At 38.7% G+C, this 20,075-nt stretch overlaps 1 protein-coding gene across 4 annotated transcripts in view; it reads left to right on the forward strand.

Moving 5' to 3' along the window:
* The window catches only part of GAB1 (GRB2 associated binding protein 1), a 95,255-nt gene that overhangs the window by 26,908 nt on the left and 48,272 nt on the right, over positions 1-20,075 (forward strand). For 2 of the 4 annotated variants that reach the window (XM_033059979.2, XM_033059981.2), the window contains exon 1: positions 16,705-16,825. The exons of the other annotated variants lie outside the window; for them this stretch is intronic. In XM_033059979.2, the coding sequence (XP_032915870.1) occupies positions 16,730-16,825 (96 nt within the window). In that variant the 5' untranslated portion in view covers positions 16,705-16,729. Of the gene's footprint in view, positions 1-16,704; positions 16,826-20,075 lie in introns of those variants that run through there. 4 annotated transcript variants of the gene reach the window in all.

Below are 20,075 nucleotides of genomic sequence, written 5' to 3' on the forward strand. Positions count from 1 at the left end.
GTCACTCAGCTGGCTGTGGGCCAGCCTGTGCTGGATGTGCAGCTGGATGTGGAGACCACTCCAGCACACAGGCGGGGATGTGAGCCATGGAGAGGGGCAGCACCAAGGGCACAGGTACGTCTGGTCTTTCTGCCCTGCCACCTTCAGCATATCCAAATCCTGACATTTCCTGGATTCTCCTTGCTAGACTCTCTGTCCCACTGGGATAATTCTACTTTCTCTCTGGGTAGGCTGATTTGTAAGCTAATGGTCTGCCTCCATTAAGTCATTAAACAACCACGCTTCATTGGTGAAAGTCGTGTTCAACAGGCTTGGCTTTTAAGGTCAGTAGATCTCAGTCTAACAAAAAGGCAGGTGTGCACCTATAAGCATATCATGCAAGCCAAACTTTTAAAAATTGTGGCAGGGCTTCTTTGCACATAACAACTACTGGTAAAAAAAGTAGAAGTAGCAGCTCAGATTATTATCATTATTATCTTGAAGGTTTCTGTATCAGCTGTTTCTTTTGTGGAAAAAGTCAAGCATTTTGCCCAAAATAATGTAGAGGTTACTAAATTTGGGTGAAAAAAAATACAGGAGATCTGAAGTCATCTTGACAGGGATTTCATGTCCTAAATTGATAAACCAATTTCACAGGCAAAGGACTGGTATTTCTCTTTGTTTGTAATCTCAGTGCCTTTTTACTTGGATGTAAAGAGACTGTGTGGTGAAACACTCACTGGATTTACTGCAGTAGGTAATAGGCTTTTTCTTGAAACAATGTTTGTCAACTTTAGAGAAAGCAGTTCCTCATAAACTTTTTATGAGTTCTCCTCAAGAACTGCAATAATAAATAAAAGGGTGGATGCTTGAAAACGTACCACAGAAAGCTAGCAAAAAAGTTCCAATGGGTTTTGCTTCCTTAGAACATAGAGCTTGAAGGAGAAAAAAAGTCCTAGAGGGGGTTTGCTAACTATCTAGATTCTCAGAACTGCCTGAAAAAGCCTAATAAACAATCAGAATTTAGTCTTTGCTAATGCAGTAGCTTTTTCAAACTTCTGTGCTACAGAAATGATTGGTGCTTATGTTTAAAACTGTGGCTTCTAGTTTGCCAAGGCTGTTGCAAAATGTTTTGTTTCATCTTCGTGCAGTAGATCTGGAAAGTGCCTCAGTCCACGCTTTTAAGAAAAACTGTGAAAGGTAAAGAGAAAAGAGAAACTGTTTAGGAGATGCCCTGCACACTTCACTCCATGTGAAGAAGAGACTTTTCCTGCCTCATGCATTACCTGTGTTAAAGAAATCTCTCTGAGATAATGTATTGTCCAGAGGTAATTGGTGTTCACTCCTCAAGTGAGAAAATGTGAAACTAACCTTGGCTGCTGTCATGTTCTGGGTACTGATGTTCTCATAATGAAAATGAACTCAACTCTTGCACTGTTTCTGCTTTCAGGAGTTGTTGTACTGACTTTGCTTTAAAGGAGGAACTTAGCTCTGACCATGCTTTCAATTTCACCCAACAGTAGTAAACACTCACGTGAAGGTCTTTGTTCTGTGTTTTTGTTTTGGTTTTCTGTTTGTTTTGGTTTTTAACTGTAGACTTTGAGTTAGGTGTTTATAAGACTGGGATCTGAGATATTTCTTGATTTGTGTAAATTCTTGTGTTCTATACATGCAGTTTTATCTGTAACTGCCTTTTGTTTTATAAGGCTTGCTCAAGCACTTTCCTCTGGCTGCATTTAACCATCCAGCTAAAAGCATTGGAGAATAATTTGCAAAGTATGTTCTGAATGGCAAATCTCTATAACAGCCCATATGAAATACAAGCAGGATTTCTTATTTAAGTGTCAGGATCTGATGGTAATGCAAAATGAGAATATCTGTAGAGAGGAGTGAAATAGTTTCCAGTCACTTATTTCAATATGACTTTCTGTGTGCTTAATAAAAAAAAATGCAGAATATTAAATGTCCCAGAAAGGACTGAGGAGATGGCAAGGTTTTCCACCTTTCCAATCTGTCAAACTAGATGGCTTAAAACTGAGTTTGAACTCTCTTGTGGTTTTAATTTTTTTTTCTGTGTGCATGCTTCTGCTTCTGTATGTATTTTTTCAATAGTTCTTAGGAGTATCAAGAGTATCACTTGTGCTTTATTGCAAATAGTTTGTATACTTGTAGTACAAATACCAGCCTCTTTGCTTCACCTCAATATGAACAAAATCTTTTTGTTTATGCTCTGCTCTAATCCATAGCTATTGAAGTAATTATTTGTTGCTCTCAGAGTAAAATTTCCTGTTAAAGCATTGGCATAATTCCTGTTGAAGTATTTCTTAGCCTTTCATAATCTAAGACAAAGGAAGTATGTTGCTTGACAGGAGTTGGTGCTTTCTCTTTCCTTTTGGTTGTTTACAAACTTGGTTTTATTCCCCATGAGCAGGATTACAGTGACAACATGGGTTATGTATTTCCTATCACATCCCTAGTAAATAAAATAGATGTGTATTTCCTACTGATTGACACGAGTCAATTGGCTAAATACCATGACAGCCCAGAGATGTCAAGTGCAAGAGTTGTTAGTTTGAACTTGCATTGCCTTTTGTTGTCACTGTTGATATTTTGCACATGCAAACCCGAAGTCAGTATGGTAACAGGAGTTTTGCCTGGTGGTTTTTTTTTTTTTTAATTTATTTTTACTTCTTTTTGACTTCTGAAAAGCTGGGACTTGGTTTGCTCTTGGAGCTACTGCTGTTTGTGCTGGGCTGCTAAATGTCTAAACATGGACTGAAGCTGTGGTGAAAACAGTAGCTTACAACCAACATTTTGGAATTTGCAGGTGTGGGCAAGGTCTCTTTGAGATTGCTGTGCTACTTTTGGACCTGCAGGTGATAGCAAGAATAGTCTTGCATTCAGATGGTATTTCAGAAAAATTCCTTGCATGTGACGTGAAAGAGAACGAGCAGTTGTGTAAAACAGATGCTTGAATGCTTTTGCATATGTGTTGGCCACTGAAGGACCCTCTGCAGTTTACCAAATGTATGAAACCTGCTCAAATTAATAAAGCTGCTTTTTTGACAATCCATTTGTGGAGCTGCTGCTTGTGCTGCACAGAGTGGGAGAGGAGTTCTAAAAACTCAAATGGCAAAAGAGACTTTTTTTTCTTTTTGCTAACACAACTAGCATAGTTAACCCATTTTTATCATCGTAAGAAATGTTTTCTGTGCTTACTAAAAAGGATCCTTAGCTTTGTATGTGGCTCAGTTTTTAACTCCTTGAACCATTCTTGGTTTTATCAAGACCAAGGTTATAACTGGAAAAAAGGAATACAATGCTCTACTGTCACTTGCACATACTGCAGTAAGCCTCAGCAGCATTGAATCATCCAGTGTAATTCTGGTTGTTTCACTCAGCTCTTCACCATTTTTAGAGGATTCCCTCCACCCCAAGACTATTTCTTTCATTTAAATTCTTTGTCTGTTATGTTATCATTTAGTCTGAGGAAAACAGTCATCTTTATTAACATGAAACTGAGGAAAACAGTCATCCTTATTAACATGAAACTGAGGTCATTTTGATGTCATTCTTCAGAAAGAATTTAAATTTCTTTGCAACAGGACACTACTGTAAAAACTGGCTCTTTAAAATGAGCTACTTTATTTGCATTGTAATTTCAGCTGGGCCTTTAATCGAAGGCAATTCAGTTAAGTCTCTACATCAGCTTATTCTGTGAAACTGATTATCATTTCTTTCTGAATAGTTGGCAGTGTGATCAATATGTCTGTGGCTTAGAATTCTAATAGTAATGGCAGCAGTGAGGAGATGATGAATTGAGGCAGTTGCCAAAAGCAGCAACCAGCTTCTTCTCTAAATGACAGTCACAGAGCTAAACTACACCAAGGGCAGTCACAGTCCAAAAGAAACACATCAGTAACAGTTTAAAATCATAGTGCCACGTCTTGATGGCATCTTTTGTTTTCTTAATGGAAGAAGTGTCGTCAACGTGTTATTATGCCTGTCCTAGTCACCCATTTTTACAAACTAGTAGCAGAAGACTTCTAAGATTCCTTTGTTGGCTCTGAGATGTAGGACACAGCTAATTAGCAAGCTCCTTCATTTGAAGCGTCTTCATTAGAGATAATGCCTAATCATGGTTAATGACAGTATTTATTATAATAGTGGATAGTCTGGAGCTGCATCAAATAGTGATTTGTTACTCAATGCTGCTGAATAATTAGGTTGTTCCAGTAATCACCCTGTCCATAGTTATTTTCTTGCAAGAACATCTTGTATATTGGAATATTCTGGCTGGCTTGCCACGGTTGCACTGATGTGTCTTGATCCTTTCTTGGGCACACAAGATTCCCGGATGATACAAGCTGTCACCCTCTTTCCTAACTCCTCCTCAAAATGATTCAACTGTTTATTATTTTCTGCCCCACGCCAGGCAATAGGACAGTTCTTAGAAATCAGTTGCTCTGTCTTGCAGGATGTAAAATAGAGGCAACATTTTCTTCTTTGTTTTCCTTTGCAGATGATGTAGGTTATCTCCAGGCAAGACTAACCTTGGGCTTGTGAGATGCTGTAATGGCAAAACTTCACTGTGCAGAATTTAGCCATCCCTTTTTGCCACACACACCCAGTCATTAGTAATGTTTTGTTTAGTTTACACAATTATCTTATGTAGATAAAACGAGTTACTTTTTATAAATGTAATTTAACAAGCATTTACAAAATATGGCATGGCTTAGATGACCCTTAATCGCTTGTGATTCAACTTGTTGGATGAGCAAATTTGCCAGTACTTATTTTTATGGAAAACACAGAAATTAAACTTTAAAATAAAGCTGTATGTTAGCACAACTGCATCCCTCAGACAACTGTGTGTCATATTGAGCAATGCTGGGAGGACAGTTGATTGCAGGAAGTCTAAAAATACTTTGTATAAGTTCATTGCCTCAGACACACTTGAAGTGACTGAAAACTCGAATGTATGCTCTTTAATATCCCACAGCTTGCAGTTCCAGGGTTTGGAACAGAGAGCCTCTATAGAAAAAGCAGTGAAACTTTAAATTTGCATTTAGAATAATGTGCTTAGGCAATATCAACTGTCTCATCCTGTACAGAGTTACTGCAGTTTCTCTTTCCCCCTGTAAACATCTGGGATTGTGATAATTCTCTAGATTACCTTGGAAAAACAACAGGACATTACACTTGCAGGAAATCAATTGTTGTTCTCCCTGTCCTCCCAAGATACATGTCTGCAAGTGTGTGTGCACCCATGCACAGCTGCAGGGAGATTCTTGGAGGATGAGCAAGAGTTGTTTTCTTTATGATCTTAAGAGGCACCTCTGATCAAGTATAAATAAATACAAGCAGCTTTCCCTTTTAAGTTGGAATCTTGAAGCCAAAGTATCCAAGATGCAGCCACATGCAGTCTGTACAGACATCCTTCCTGCAGATGGCCTCGGGAAACTGTGGTCCTGGGAGGAGTTCAGTGGGTGGTGAGGTGTGTGCCACCCCACACATCCCTCTGGAGCAGGACAGGGACCAGAGCTGTATTTTGTACCTGGAACAGTTTAGGCTCTACATATGTCTTGTCCCTGGTTTCATGAGTGTACTTCAGTGCTTCCCCCTCTTCCATAAAACTCACTGTACTTTGTGAAACATTTTGAGTGTGCTTTTAATAAGTAAAATTAATGAGGCTGCTCTGTTTTTCTTTTTGACCGTAAATTTATGCCATAAAATCTCATGTAGTTTCAATTCATATGTTAACGAATGACTACTCAGTACTCTTGGAACAATGGTTGAAATCACTGTCTTACCAAATGTTGGTAATTTATAATTGTAAAATCATGTTGTTTCTGGTGTATGCATACCATATCTCTGTATGTAATAATGTACAACAGAAATTAGGGGCAGGAGGCAGATTCCAAAAAAAGATGTTATCCTTTCTTTTCAGCCCTGAATGTGCACTACAGAGATTAGAAGATATCACAGGTTGGTTATTAGCAACATCTTGGGTCTAGAGCTCACTCTGCTAGAGCTCTGCTGCCTCTGAAGACTTGTCTAGGCCAGCTTTTTATTTTGACTATTAGTAAGACAACGCCCTGGAGCTCCCTGCTCTTCAGCTGCTCTGTCCCCTGCTAATGGTGGTTCCCTGCTCGCCTGTCTGACAGAGCTGGCAGGGGGATAAGATCAGCAGGAGTGGCCAGGGCTCCTTGCTCTGAGCAGCTGGGATGCAGTGAGCTTGCCAGGCTGTGTGTAAATGTGTGTGCCCCGGTGTGGAGCTGCCCAGGGAGGCTGTTTGGTGAGCTGGGCAGGCTGAGATACGCCTTGCTGCAGACGTGGTCTTGGCGGTGCCGTGCAGCCAGCGTGTTGAGGTTTGTGGTTCTGAACTGCATCCATTGCAAATCCTGTAGGTGAGGTTTGAAAGCAGGCTGGCCTGAGGAGCACCTGCACTTTCCCAGGACGGACTCTTTTAAATATGCAAAATTACAAAAGCACCCAAACAACCCCAATCCTATACGTAATGTGGTCAAATGTCCACCTCCAGAAGCATTTTCTCATCTTTAAAGTTTTCTGTGGGTGTAAGTTCCAGTGCAGCTTCACACTCTGCTTCATCATAATGAAGTCAGAAAGAAATTACTGTCAGGTGGGAAGATATTTCTTAAAGCCTTCTTTCAACATTTGTACCTATTGCAATGCCCTGGTTAGAAGTGTGGGGCAATCTGTAGGTTCTGACCAACAAGAAATGTGCCAGAAATAGCATGTTTTTATGACCCAAAATAACTTTTCAGGCATCAAGCATTATTGTGGTCTTGAATACCAAGCTTGAGATAATAATTTCCTGATATGTGGCAGTAATTGGAAATATTTTTAAAATTATTTTTATAATTGCAGTTCCTATTCCAAAACAAATCACTACTTCCTACTTGTCCTGCACTGAAAATCAGTTTCTTCCTGTCTTTCACTCTTCTCCATTCACTGTTTGCTTGCATGTTCATGCAATTTTAAGATGCCTATCTTGCACTAGGAGAAGTATTTAGGACCTTGAAGATCAACAAGAATAAGCAAATCCAGGAATTGCATGATTCTATCACTTGGTTTCTATCAAAAGAAAGGCAATTTCTTAATTTAGTCTTACTCTATTCTGAATGATGACCTGCATGCATGAATTCTTACCTTCTGCTCTTTCCTATCCCTCCTCCCCATTCCAGATCCTCCAGAAAAATGAGCAGAAAGGTGGACAGTGACTTGATATGTTTGATTTTTAATTTATTTTTTTTCAGGACAACTTCTTTTCCCTTTTTTTTTTATCCTCTGAGCACTCTTGGTGACTCATTGGTCTTTCACCATAATGAGCAATGCCTGGGCATCTCTGTGATGCTCAGACTGGCTCTGGTCAGCAGCACAGTGTGTTTATTTCTGGCCGTGTTGGGCCTTTCTGTTGAGAATAACAAAAATGATTGTGGGAGAAGAATGGTCCCACTGATAAATGAGTGACAGAAAGCCAATAAATTCTGTGCTCTGCTATTAGAAATGAATTCTCTGATCCTAATGCAGCTCCCCTGGGCTTTATGTGACTCTCCTACCTTAAACTAAAGGGCAATTTTATAGAGCATCACACAGAGGCATTAAGCAAACTTGGGATGCATTGTAAAACAAACTTCACATAAAGTTGATCTCTTGTTGTTTTTTTGTTTTGTTTTGTTTTTTTGGGAGTGCAGCTCACACATTATTTGACTTTGCATTTAATTAACATTTTGGATCCCTATGAAAATAGCATAATAACATCAGGAATCTTATTACAGATAGACCATCCAATGAATTTCAAAGTTTTAGGTTGCCTAACATCTTCCATTATAGTATTGTCTTAGCTAAATCATGTTTTAACTGGTTGTGCTAATGACTTTTGGTCCTGGATATCTGTTGTAAGCTGTGTGTGAGAAAAGGAGTAAAAATGAGATAATTACTGGTTTGTTTAAGCAAGATGTCCTTCCTTGTCCTGTAACCCTGTTAAATTGTTTCAGTAGCAAGGCTGAGAGACTCTGGAAGGCATTTAATGATTTCCAACAAGAGCATTTTTTTTTTTTAGAGGGGGTGGGAAGGAAAATCTTGGTCTCAGAAGGAAGAGACTTTTGGAATATTGTTCAAATTTGAAAACAATAGAAAGCTCCTGGATGGGACAGAATTAAGTCTATGGATAGTTCAGCAGTGTAAAGACAGATACTTCTGCACTGTGAATGTTCCATGCTTACAGAGACCAACTAACAATTCTAGGTGGATTTCAGTGTTATGCCAGTGGCAGAATAATAATGCCACTTTTATTACCAATATGTGATACTTTAGAGGAATGAAAACATTATTAGAGAGTTATATTTTTCCTTCTCTTTGTGGCCAAGTCACTAGCATTTTCCCTCTTCTCTCTTGTCTCCTTTTTATCAGCTCAGCTATTTTCTTGAAATAGTGGAAGAAGCATTGTTGACTTGTATCTAGAGTTTTGATTTTGTGCTTCTTTAAAACTATATTACAATTTTATATTCTATTCTGAAGGTCTAATATGTATTTGGGTAGCAAGGGTAAATTATTTTTAAGTCTTTACTTAATTATTTGAACTGGAGCTGTCTGCCTTCACTTTGGGATGTGCAAAGATGATTTGCTAAAAACAGAACTGCTTGAATTGAGTGTGCTTGTGGAAAAGGAGGGCACAAAATGTACATATTTTCAAAGATATGTGTTTTGTCTCAAATGCCAAATTCCACAAAGTTACTTTTTGGTATCTCAATGTCTTTAAAAAAAAGATTGCTCAGCAAAGCCAGAGTCCCAAGTCAGATCCTGACTTCTGCTGGGCCAGCTGAGTCAGTGGCTTACTAGGCAGGTAATTTGGGATAACAAGGTCCAAAGCCTTATTGCCCTGACATTGCCATGCTGGTTTTCCCATTTCCATCTCAAGTGAGTATTCTGGCAGTGGAGTGAGATGCATTCAGAAGAGTTTTGGATGCTTGGCCCAGCAAAATGGGCTGATAATCAGGGTTGTAAATGTGTAAAGCTGCTTCATATTAGTTGTGTTAGTTGTGTGTGTGTGTTTAGTATTTAGATTTTCTCATTACCCTCATCTCTCACATAGAACAAGTTTTATCTGTACATGCCTTTTGTTACTTTGAAGTTGGATGCTCCCAGCTTTGGTGAATGAGGGGCATTAATTACTGTAGCATTTTATATCAATAAAACAGGAAGGGGACTGTGCTTTGTGGTACCTGGGGAAGAAGCATTTGCTTCAGAAAAGACAGCTATTGATGTTCTGTGAAGCTTTAAGATTTTTCCAGTGTGATATTTATCAACTGTGAACATGTAAATTGTTGTATATAAACTTCATGCTCTCCACGAGAGCTGTTTTACAGGATGCATAGCATATGTATGCCAAATTTCACAGCAGAATGTGGTTCACAACCTGCTGGATAGAAGTGACATCAATGTTAGGCTTGCTTAGCAGTGTTTTCTCTGCACAATCCCTTTTAACCTGAGAGGTAGGAGCTGTGCCTGGTTTGTGGCAGAGTCTCTGCAGGAGTGATAGCAGGGTAAGCCGATTAGCATGATTGATACTGAGTGTCAGGGGACTGCCATAATGGGCTACCATTGAGACTGCATTGTGAAACCACACACGGATGAGGTAATCTCATTAGATGATTAAAACCTTCATTGAGTCTACCAGATTGCAGAGCTTTCAGTTGTACTGCTGTTGGGAACTGATGCTAAATAAGTGTAGTGCTGTCCTTGGAGTGATGCTGAAATGGAGATCTTGCTGGGTTTTTCTCCTGGATAATAGTTGCAGCAGCTGGAGGCTGATGAAGGATGTTCCATCTTTCTGTGTTTAAAAGTAAGGTTCTGTATGATGATGCAGTTTTCTCTTAAAATCGTTGTCAGCCTTGTGCTGGTTTTATCATGCTTTGCTGTTCCTTGTGAAATTCTGTGCTGTTAATGTTGGGAGGATGTGCTGTGTGTACCTATGGGGTATCTCAGTGTTTGTATCACCGTGGTGTTTTGTTAAGTGTGCTTTTCCTGCAGGTTGGCTTTGCCTTTGTGATGAGGTGTAAGTGTCACTCCTTATCCTCTTGCCTGTCCTGTTTACAGCATGTGACACGTGCTGGGGGTGTGCAGAAACCCCACCTGGCTTCTTCACGTGCTGCTGCTTCTAAGGAGCCCATTGAAAATGCTGAATTCCAAATGTAAATTATTATACTTAATCTTTGCTTTTGCTAGCAAGCTACAAAATTTCTTATTCTGGATCTCCAGTGTTGCAGTGTTTATAATGCAAGAGTTACTGGACCAGAATTTTGGAAAGTCAGGACTGCTGTTGTGAGACTGGTAGTGACTACTGTTGCTATATAATCAGATCTTTCTGTATTAAAAAATAGTGAATCTGTTGGAACATGGGTACAAACAGAAGAAAGATTTGTAACTTCCATTGTGTGTCCTGAGCAGTTTGTCCATTTGTTTTGCTTACAGAAAATACTGTATGACACTACTAAGCACATCCAATGAGACAAGAGAGAGCGCACATATTCTATTTTTTGGCAAGGGAACCCCAGCAATGAATTATCTTCTGAATTTTGTTTTCAAATCTGGTTTATTTATTTAGCAGTTCTGCAAGGAAGTGACCATTGTCTAGGAGTATTTTGGATCTGGTGTAAAAAAAAATTAAAAATAAAAAAAAAAAAAGAAAAAAAACCCTGCCACAAAACCAAAAATCCACCACAACAAATTATTCCAGTATGTGGAGAAGTGGGGCAATATACACACTGCAAAGAGAATGTTCTTTCATGTGTATTTGACAAAAAATAAAATCTCAAACTTGTACAAGTTAGTAACAGGTTACAGACCTGTGTAAAGTATTGTGTGGATTGTGATCTGCAGAGCAAATGTACATCAGGTTTTCAGGTTTGATTTTACCAGCTTACTAAAACTGGCATAGCTTGATGATAGGAACCATCATCTTGTGATTGATTTTAAAATCCAGGGTTATACTGACTATTAGTGATAGGCAAATTAGAGGTAGGCCAATAATTTGTATGCAAAATCAAGTGAAGTTTCCTCAAATACCAAATACTTAGGAAAATAAATTAATTGAAAAGTGTTCTAATTTTTTTCATTTTGAAAAAAAGTTTTGAACTGTTCACAAAGTGTTGCTTTACTGTAATTATCTTTCTGTGTTGCAGACTCAAGTGAATTGACTCTTACAATATCTTGTGAATGTATACTTAAGAAAATATTTTTCATTTCAACTTCAGCTTGCTCTCAAGTACGAATTATCTCAAGATCTCCTTTTTGGAGACCTTGATCAAGTCTTGATGCTTTCTGAAATGTTTGGGGCTACTCTATTACTGGCACTATTTTGCAGCTACTTTTTGCCTTAAGGGCAAAGCCAAGCGTTGTTATGCAGCTGTATTTTGCCAGTGAAGGACCTGTTCCTCTGAACAGAATATAAAATTATGGAGTGTTTCCATGAAACAAGGCAAGTGTTTTGAGTATGTGAATAGAAAACCTCCTTTGTTGGCATGAGTGCAGCCCAGCTTACTCTTCCCAGAGCGTCTCCTGTGGATGAAGGAGAGAAAATCACAAATGAGAGACCTCACAAGACCCTTTGCAAAGGGAATGAGTTACTTCATGCAGCTTTCTTCTTTCTGCATGTTGGATGTGCTTAGAAAATGAACTCAGGGGGTGAAGCCCTGTTGGGTGTTGGAACAGATAAGTGACTTCAGGATCACCAAGATAGAATGTAAGCTAGGGACTTAAATCTGTGATTCTATTTGCTAGTCTGCCTTTCTTATTTAAAACTTCTATCTCTTTTTCTGCTTATATAGGCTGGTTGTAAAATGGCTGAAAAAAATCCATAACCTGTCTTGGTTCAGATGTACTTGTTTCAACTCTGTATCTGTAAACTGAGTCCCCTGGAAAACAACTGTAAATGACCCATCTCCAAACACCTCTCCTGACTAAAGTGAGGAAAAAAAAATATTTTAATGTCATGTTTTTAGATAAATGTTGGGTAGAGAGGAGAATTGGAGTCAAATGCCCAAGCTGTTGCAGAAGAGAGGGGGGTAAGACTGAACCCTCCTCTTTGGAAAGTGCAGTGGAAGATCTAGGTTTCCCAGAATGTTTTTTTGGTCCTTATTCTTTGTTCTTAAAGAAAACAAATAGGTTTTTTCCACTGGCTAAAATTTTGATGATGGTAATTTGTGCTTTGCCCACCAATTTCCTTTCACTGTACGAAATCTATATCCGCTGTTTCTTTGTTTCTTTTGCCTTGGGTTAAGCCAGGTGATTTAAACTACTTGATTGTCTGTCCCTACAAAATGTTCAGGAGTTATTTTGCTAAGCATGAACCAACTCTTGAGCCATCTTTTTTTTTTTTCCAAGAAACTTTCCACATTTCTTAAAATAGTGTGTTCACAACATATTTTGCTCCGCTGTTTCGTGCTGTTTTCTTCCTTCCCACCTCCCATAACAGCCTGGTGGGTGAACCCAAGCAGCAGCTCATGATCTACCTCTTTGCTGTTTCTTTTGTAATGTGTTTGCTGAGCTGGCTGGCCTGCCTCCAATAGTGCAGAAGTGTGTTTATACATGCAGCCTAACAATAGTATCATAACACCAATTTGTTTTACCTGGGCTGGAAATAACAATCTAAATATTGTGAATCAAAGAGAAAGCAGTCATTTGTATCTGCCTCTCTGCCCTGCCAGCTCATTTCTGTGGAGTGTGATAAAGTCACTGAAACTTTTCTAGCGTTCTGTGGGAATTTTGTCAGTTCTGTCAGGATGATGTGATACTTCTTCTAAATGCTAAGAGAAGTTCAGCTTCTCCCCCAAGCTGCATCCAGTGTTGCCAGGCAGAAGGTGATTAATTTGTATGTCTAATTCAGGCACAAGGTATTGCAGAAAATCATCTATCCCTGCCACCATGGTGAGGAATTCATAGTGTAGCAAACCATTAAACTGTGAACCATTTAACTGTGCTTTTATTATTGTGTTTGAGCAGAGTTGTAAGAGGTAGAAAGCATACAATAAATACTGGTTATGCTTATTTATTAGTCATGAAGTGACTAACAAATTGATTGATCAGCATGTTTTGGTTAAGGTGCCAAGACATTAAAATAAGTGCTTTTTATTGTTACTTTCATCATCAAAATAATTTTCCTCTGGATTGAAACAATTTGGATTGTGTCCATCAGTTGCTGATGTGAGCAGCCCTAGCAGTATTTATGCTATTCACATGCCATGGGGCTTAATGTTTTAAAGTTTATGTTTTTAAACCTAAACACTAGGCTATATCATCCATTATCCCGTCCTCAAAACCTTCTGATCTTCACTGGGTGGTGGTGTCATTTTGCTTTAGTAAAATCTGAGTTGACTTGCCCAATCTGTTGGAATATATCTTATTTTCTATGAAAAATTTTTAAATGGGAGTGTAAGAATGGATGTTCTGGCCACTCTGGCACATCAGCTTGCTACCAAAAGTGAGAATGCTTTTGTTTCCACGTCACTCAGCCTTTGGCCTCTCTGCCTGTCGAGCATAACTGAGTGCTCTCAAATCATGTAGTAGCTCCAGTGAAGTGGCACCTGCCTGGCAGGGGGCTGGAGCTGATAGCAGCAGCACAAATAAAGTGACATCAGTAGTGTCTCAGTGACAGTGAAGATGCAGTCACTCTGCATCACTGATTTCCAAAATTCTGGTTTGACGTTGTTATTGCTGGTCTTAGTTTGTGTCTCATGATTCGAGTTGTGAATAAGCAGCTTCAGCTCTGTGGCTTTCTGGAAGGAAGAGGCAAAACAACTTGTTCAAATTTAAATTATCAAATCAGTTGTGTGTCTAACTGGATTCACGATAATAGTGTTAGATATAGGTTTAGGGGGTAGAAAATACAATGGTGGGAATCTTGTACAAGATATTGTACAAAATTAAATCTTGTTTCTGATTTCATGCCTCTTGCTCTTGTCTCATGGCTCTTTCCATTTTAAGGACTAAAAAATGGTCATTGTTAGAAACAGAATGCACTTTTTCAATGTCGTGATACAGAGATTGAAAAACAACCAGTGTTATAACAAATCATTATTACTTATTGCATTTTTATGAGTTATTATTACTCATAAGTGGCTCCAGAATGAAAAGGGTTAAGTTAGGAGTTGAGATAAAGTACCTGCTGAATTAAGTTGTTTTGTCCATTTGAGGTTATCCGCTATTAAAAATATTTTGAAACTTCTGCATGCGTACCTTATAATTCTGTTAGATGACAAACAAAATGTAGAAAAACATGTTTTTCCCTTTCCACAGTCACATTGTTCCTGAAGTGCTGGCAGTGGTAAGAGCTTCCAGTCAGTAAACAAAGTGGATGCCGTTTAGGTGTATAAGAAAGACAACAAATACAGTAACAAGGAGTCCAGTTTTAGAGTTTCTTTCCTGTCTGTAAGTTAAAAATTAAACACTTTTATAGCAAGTGAAAACAGTTATGAAACTCTCACCAAAAAAAATGGAAAAAAACAGTTGGATAATGCTGTGCTTGCTTTTCATGTCAAAGAGCAAAACGTAAAAATGTGAAGTATTTTGCAGACCAGATAAGGTAAAGGGTAACACTTGAATCTGCTCAAAACTACCAAAATAAATAATAAAAATCTGATGGGGTTTAAATTCTGAGAGGAGTGTTGGTAGTTTAATGGTAGATTTTTTTTTCTTTAAAATATTTTTAATGTTTTTCTCTATTCCGTGATGTGATCTGATACAAACGAAGGAATGAACAATCTCACTGTACTGAGCAAACAGCAGGACTAATTGTTCACTTTTTATTGAGTGCACAGAGGAGGAGGGGAGTAGTTTGTGGTGAGATCAGAAATTTTTGTTTTCCATTAATCTCTTAGTTACTCATCAGAAGGATGCTGTTATTAAAAAGAGCAAGAACAACAACCTCCACAAGGATAAATGCTTAAAAGAAGAAATCCTTCTTAGCAGTAGAAGGTGGAGATGAATGGTGATATTTAAAATGTCTTGAGTTTGTGGGCATTTCCTAGATTACAAGGATCATCTTACAGGGCCTTTTGCCTTGTCTTGTTCTTTATCCAGAGAAATGCCTGGCAGGAAAATGCATTTTCAGTGAATTTAACGTTGAAACGATGCTACTTAAATTATTTATCCTTAGATTATACTAAAGATGTTTGTATTCATCATCTTTCCAGATGCACAAAGCATGACTTTTCTTATGCTTAGATGAAGCCTTAGATGTGGGATGCTTTTAATGAGCTAGATGTGAAACACTGGACATTTGGTAAACTAAATGCCCTTTGTCTGGTAGGTGGTGAGATGCAGGGAGCTGTTCAGCTGGAGCTGCAGCACAGCTGTGGTGTCTGCCCTTGGAAATGAGGGCTAAGAAACAAGTTCCTCCTTTCATAACACAGCTACATAAAGATATTTTTATTTTTCTCTCTTTGCTTACTTTTTGTCATATGATATTTACAGCAAAAGAGTATTAGTCCAAATGGCAAGAGCTGTTGAGGAAAGATTTCACTCAGCAATTGTTGAGGGAAATGCTTCATTTTTAGAGAATATGACATAAAGCTTCCTATCTTTTCACTTGCTTTAACTTAGCATCCAAAGTGAATTCAAGGTGAGTCTGGGAACAAGCATTATTAGATCTTTCACCTTCTATTCCTTTTGGTTTTGCTTTTCTCCTCTCAAGTATGCTAACTCCCTATTTTTTAATTTTCATCTTATTTTGAATGAAGGTTTCATGGACCCTGGGGGCTGGCCATTAATTTTAGGCCATTGTGTGAATGCTAACTACTTAAAAATAGTCATGGAGCCAACCTTGCTTCCTCTCAGGGTTTATCAGTTGGAAGCATCTTCTTTTTATCCCATGTGTAAGCAAAGACCTCTCTGGATTGATGATTTGATCTGTATAATGGAAAATCTAGGCAGGATATCCTTTCTCTGTTATTCCTTGGTGTGATGGCATCAGGTTGTGTCTTAAAATGGGGGAAGGGAAGAGGAGGATCCTATTAGCAAGACAGAGTGGTATCAAGGGACTCCTAAACTGCAGGCTGGCTGAGGACCTCGTATTTACTTTCCTCGTTGAACTATTTGTGTTTCAAGCTGTTCCTCTAACGTGCCAGGAGTGGCTCGTGCTGCTGTGCCCAAGCTTGCTCTTTGCTGTTTGAGTGTTTTGTATTTGGAGTTGTTGTTGGATACCGAGGGCTGTGAGGGGCTTCTCTGCAGTTATTTTGAGCTCTGGCAGACCTTAATGAAATATTGCATTGACAAGGTAGATCCAGTCTTATCCTGCAGAAATGCAGTGCCTGAGCTTCCCCTGCCAAGAAAAGAATGTTTCTGTTGTAATTCCACTATTGAAATGCCTCTGAAATGGAGCAGTGCCCAACGTGCAGTGGAGGTGCAGTGAATGCTTGATAAATTGTGTGCATGGGGTAGCAAATGTACTCAGAATTATGTTGGAACATTAATAATGTTGGAAAATTATTATGACCTTGCACTTCAACGTGCTGGTAGCTATTCCATGTCACACTCATAGCTTGAAATTTTGCTTGGTGTTTGCAAGGCGGAGGACGTTACCAACCTCTGATTGTGGGAGAGCCTTGGATTTGGGGTGCTCAGGACCAGGAGTCTGTGTAAAAATGACACTGACTCTTTATCCCACCCCCTGCTCCCTCCTCAAACACAGTGTAGCTCTGGCACAAGGGGTGAGTCCCTCTCTGAGCTGATGCTTCTGTTCTTCTGTGACCTCTGTGTGCTGTGGTGTAACCGCAGAGGAGGAACCTGGGACGTGATCGTGGCTTTGCAAAATAATAATCAGCAGGTACTTGGGGTGCAGGGCAAAAAAAACCCATTATAACTAATAAAAAGAAATGCTGTAATTGCCTATTTGGACTTTGGAATCTGTAACCCTCCAGTGTTTGTGCCAAGCTGTTGGTACAATATAAAGCACATGAATTTTTTACTGTTAATGGAGATATGTATGGGATCATTGCTTGAGCTTTTATGTGAGGAGTAAAGATCTTTCCTCCTGCACCACAACGTGCATCTCAGCTACTCAGAGTTAGCAAAAGTCCTTTTTGTCTTATTAAACTGACTTTCCATCACCATGGATTAACTGCAATGTTTAAATGCATGCTTGCATTTCTTCTAAGAATATCTTCTCCTTTTATGGGACATGTGCCTATTTCTGATCTAAAAGCTCAGATAAATAAAAGTTTTTAAAAGAAAATTTTAAAAGTTTTTTTTAAAGAAAGACAAATACTCTAAGAAACTTCTCCTACTCTTGCTTACACTACTGGAGAAGTAAGTTTTTGTTATATAAAAGCCTAATGACTATGACTTAAACACAAAATCTCAACATATGCAAGCATTTGTATCTCTGTGCTCTTAACAGTGCCTAGTAAAAGTTTCACAGTTTTTAGCCCCATTTAACCAAGGATTTTGAACTAACTTTTTAAGTCTATGTAAATAACATGTTTTAAGCAACTGTTGAAAAAAAGGGAAGTTTTTCAAATCTTAAGCCCACCCCTCATGTATTAAATCATTTGAAATCTTACAATTGCTGTTATTTTCAGTCCATTGTGTCTGCTTCCTGTTGGTCAAAGGTTATGAGGATAGGGTGGTGTAGAGTGAGGTGGGAAGCCGGCAGGAAAAAGAAAGCTTTGCTTATTTTGGGGTAGACAAAACTACAGAAATGGCCACAACATCGCTTACATTTTCTGAAGACTTGAAGAGGTAAACTAGTCAAAAACTGTGCTCTTGATGTTGTTTGTTTTCCTGCTTTGTAATTTAGGTATTGGGGAGAAAGAATTGGAGAGAGTAAACAGGGGCTTCCTTAAGGAATGTTATCTTTGTGCTTGAATTTTTTTTTGTTCAAAAAGAACTTTCGTTTTGATTTACAAGTGAGCTCGGTGAATTCTGTTTCTGAAGGAAGAGCCTAAACCTCTCTACCTGTTTGTTCACTCGTGTCACTAGCTCTGAAAAACAAGGGAAAGGTTTTGTGCCGTGAAGTGCACACAGAAGCTCTGATGCATTGCTCCAGTACCTTGTGGCTGTGTGTTAGGTGTGTTAATGCAGCTCTCTAAAAATACATTTTACCTTAGTATTTGTGCTATTACTGAGGAGCTGTCTGTGATTCCTTGTCTGTGTCTGTGAGTCCTTGTCTGCTCACACAGCTGGGAATTTGTTGTGTGGTTATGTTCTGCAAAGCTGTTCATCCTGATAGTGCACAGCACAAGGGTACTGGTACAGTCTGGGAAGGAGCAGAAAACTTTTCCATGTGAGCTGATGAGAGCTAGAGGACTGTTTTGTGATCTAATCCAAGTAATTATATTGAAACATCTTAATTTTCAAGTATCCTGGTATGTAGTTGAATTTGCGGTGTGATGTTGCTGGTTTCTGAATTTCTTAACCATTTTGTTACTGCCAGTGAGTTATTTGAATCTAAAAGTATTGTTTGCAATTTTGTTACAATAGGAACTCAAGGTTAAAGAGCATAGTGAAAGGAATTTATATATCATAACGTCTTGAAAAGAATTTGGACTTTGTGCTTGTTTGTTTAGAAATAAATTTTTCTCTGGAGTTCTTCAGGTCAGTTCTGCTCAGAAAAAACTTCTGGAGCCCAACTGGTAAATATTTTCAACCATGTAAAGTGAGAATGTATGTATCAGAATGCTAACTTTTATTTTATCTTAGCTTTTACTTTTTTTAGCAACTCTCTGCCATCTCTGCACATGCACATTTCAGATCTGGTGATTTGTAATGGGAAAGTTTATAGCTTTAGTGTTAAAATGTGGATTGCCATTCCTAATTCTTCCCGTTTCTTATACACAGGGGAAGAATTGCATGTTCCTTATATATGAATAAGGAATTCCTTGCAATGCCTCACACTGTATAAAAACTACTGTGCTGATTCTCCCTGTGAAGCTTGGGCAGAACAATAGGTTTCCTTTAGCTTTCCCTTCACTGTGCCTGAGGAAAAGGGCTTGAGTGTCTGTCCTTTCATTGCTGGAGCAGTGGCTGACTATTTGCAAGAGAGGCTGCTGCCTTGGTCTGCACATACTTGATTTGCAGAGATGTCAGTGGCTGTGCATCCTTGCTCTCATGAGGAATGGATAAGGATGCAGTGCCAACATGTCTCAAGTTTAATTTGTAGGGATTATTTAAAACATAGTCTGAATTTCCATTGGAGACTGGGTGTTAATGGATGGCTAGGAGCTTCTTTAATACATCTAGTAGGTTAAACAAGGTTAGTTACTTGGGAGGCAAATGGTAGAAATTATGGGGTATCTTTGTGCCATCATCCTTAATTCATTGCTAAATCCCTCTTAATTCATCATTCCCTATTGAAGCTGGAGAAACTGATGCTTCTGGAGCTTAAATCCCCTTTCTTTTGTAGGGTGTACAAAGCACAGGGTTTAAGCCTATGAATATTTTGTTGAAGAGATGATGTACAGAATGCTTGGTCTCCTGTCATCTGTAGAAGACTCTTGTATTGTTTTCAAAACGAGCATGCTTGAGTGATCCAAACATGAAGCAGTGACTCAAGCATGTGTTGAATGGTCACTGCAAACTGCAGGGTCCTTTAGAGGATCTGTTAAGTTACAAAATTCTAGTGTCTCCTCTTGCTTTTCCTTGTGTGTAAGTCTTCCATAGATGATGAAGATAGATACCTATACGGGAGAGTAAGAAGGAAAAAAAATAAACCTCAGTTTGTACAAAATATTACAGGAAACACTGGGCTTGTGATCTGGGAATTTTTCCCCATCTTGTTACAAACATTGCTTCAAAATGACTGTCCTCCTAGTAAATGAGGAATGAATGGATAAAAGTAGATGGTGAAATAGTTAATCTGCAATTATGCCTATTAGAGGGCAAGCAGCTGTTGATATCAGTGGAGTGTAGGCTTGACTTCTCAGCTTTGAATTTTTCACATCTTTATAAATACTAAATTTATTTTTTTTTTCTGGGTGCTGCTTCATGCAGCCTACACCCATGAGCTCAGTGGAATCCAAGTCAAACAGCATGGCTGATGTCTTCTCTGCCTTGTCTTATTAAGGGGGTCCTGTCAG

This window comes from Catharus ustulatus, chromosome 5 (assembly GCF_009819885.2).
Source record: "Catharus ustulatus isolate bCatUst1 chromosome 5, bCatUst1.pri.v2, whole genome shotgun sequence".
In the NCBI taxonomy this organism is placed as follows: domain Eukaryota; kingdom Metazoa; phylum Chordata; class Aves; order Passeriformes; family Turdidae; genus Catharus; species Catharus ustulatus.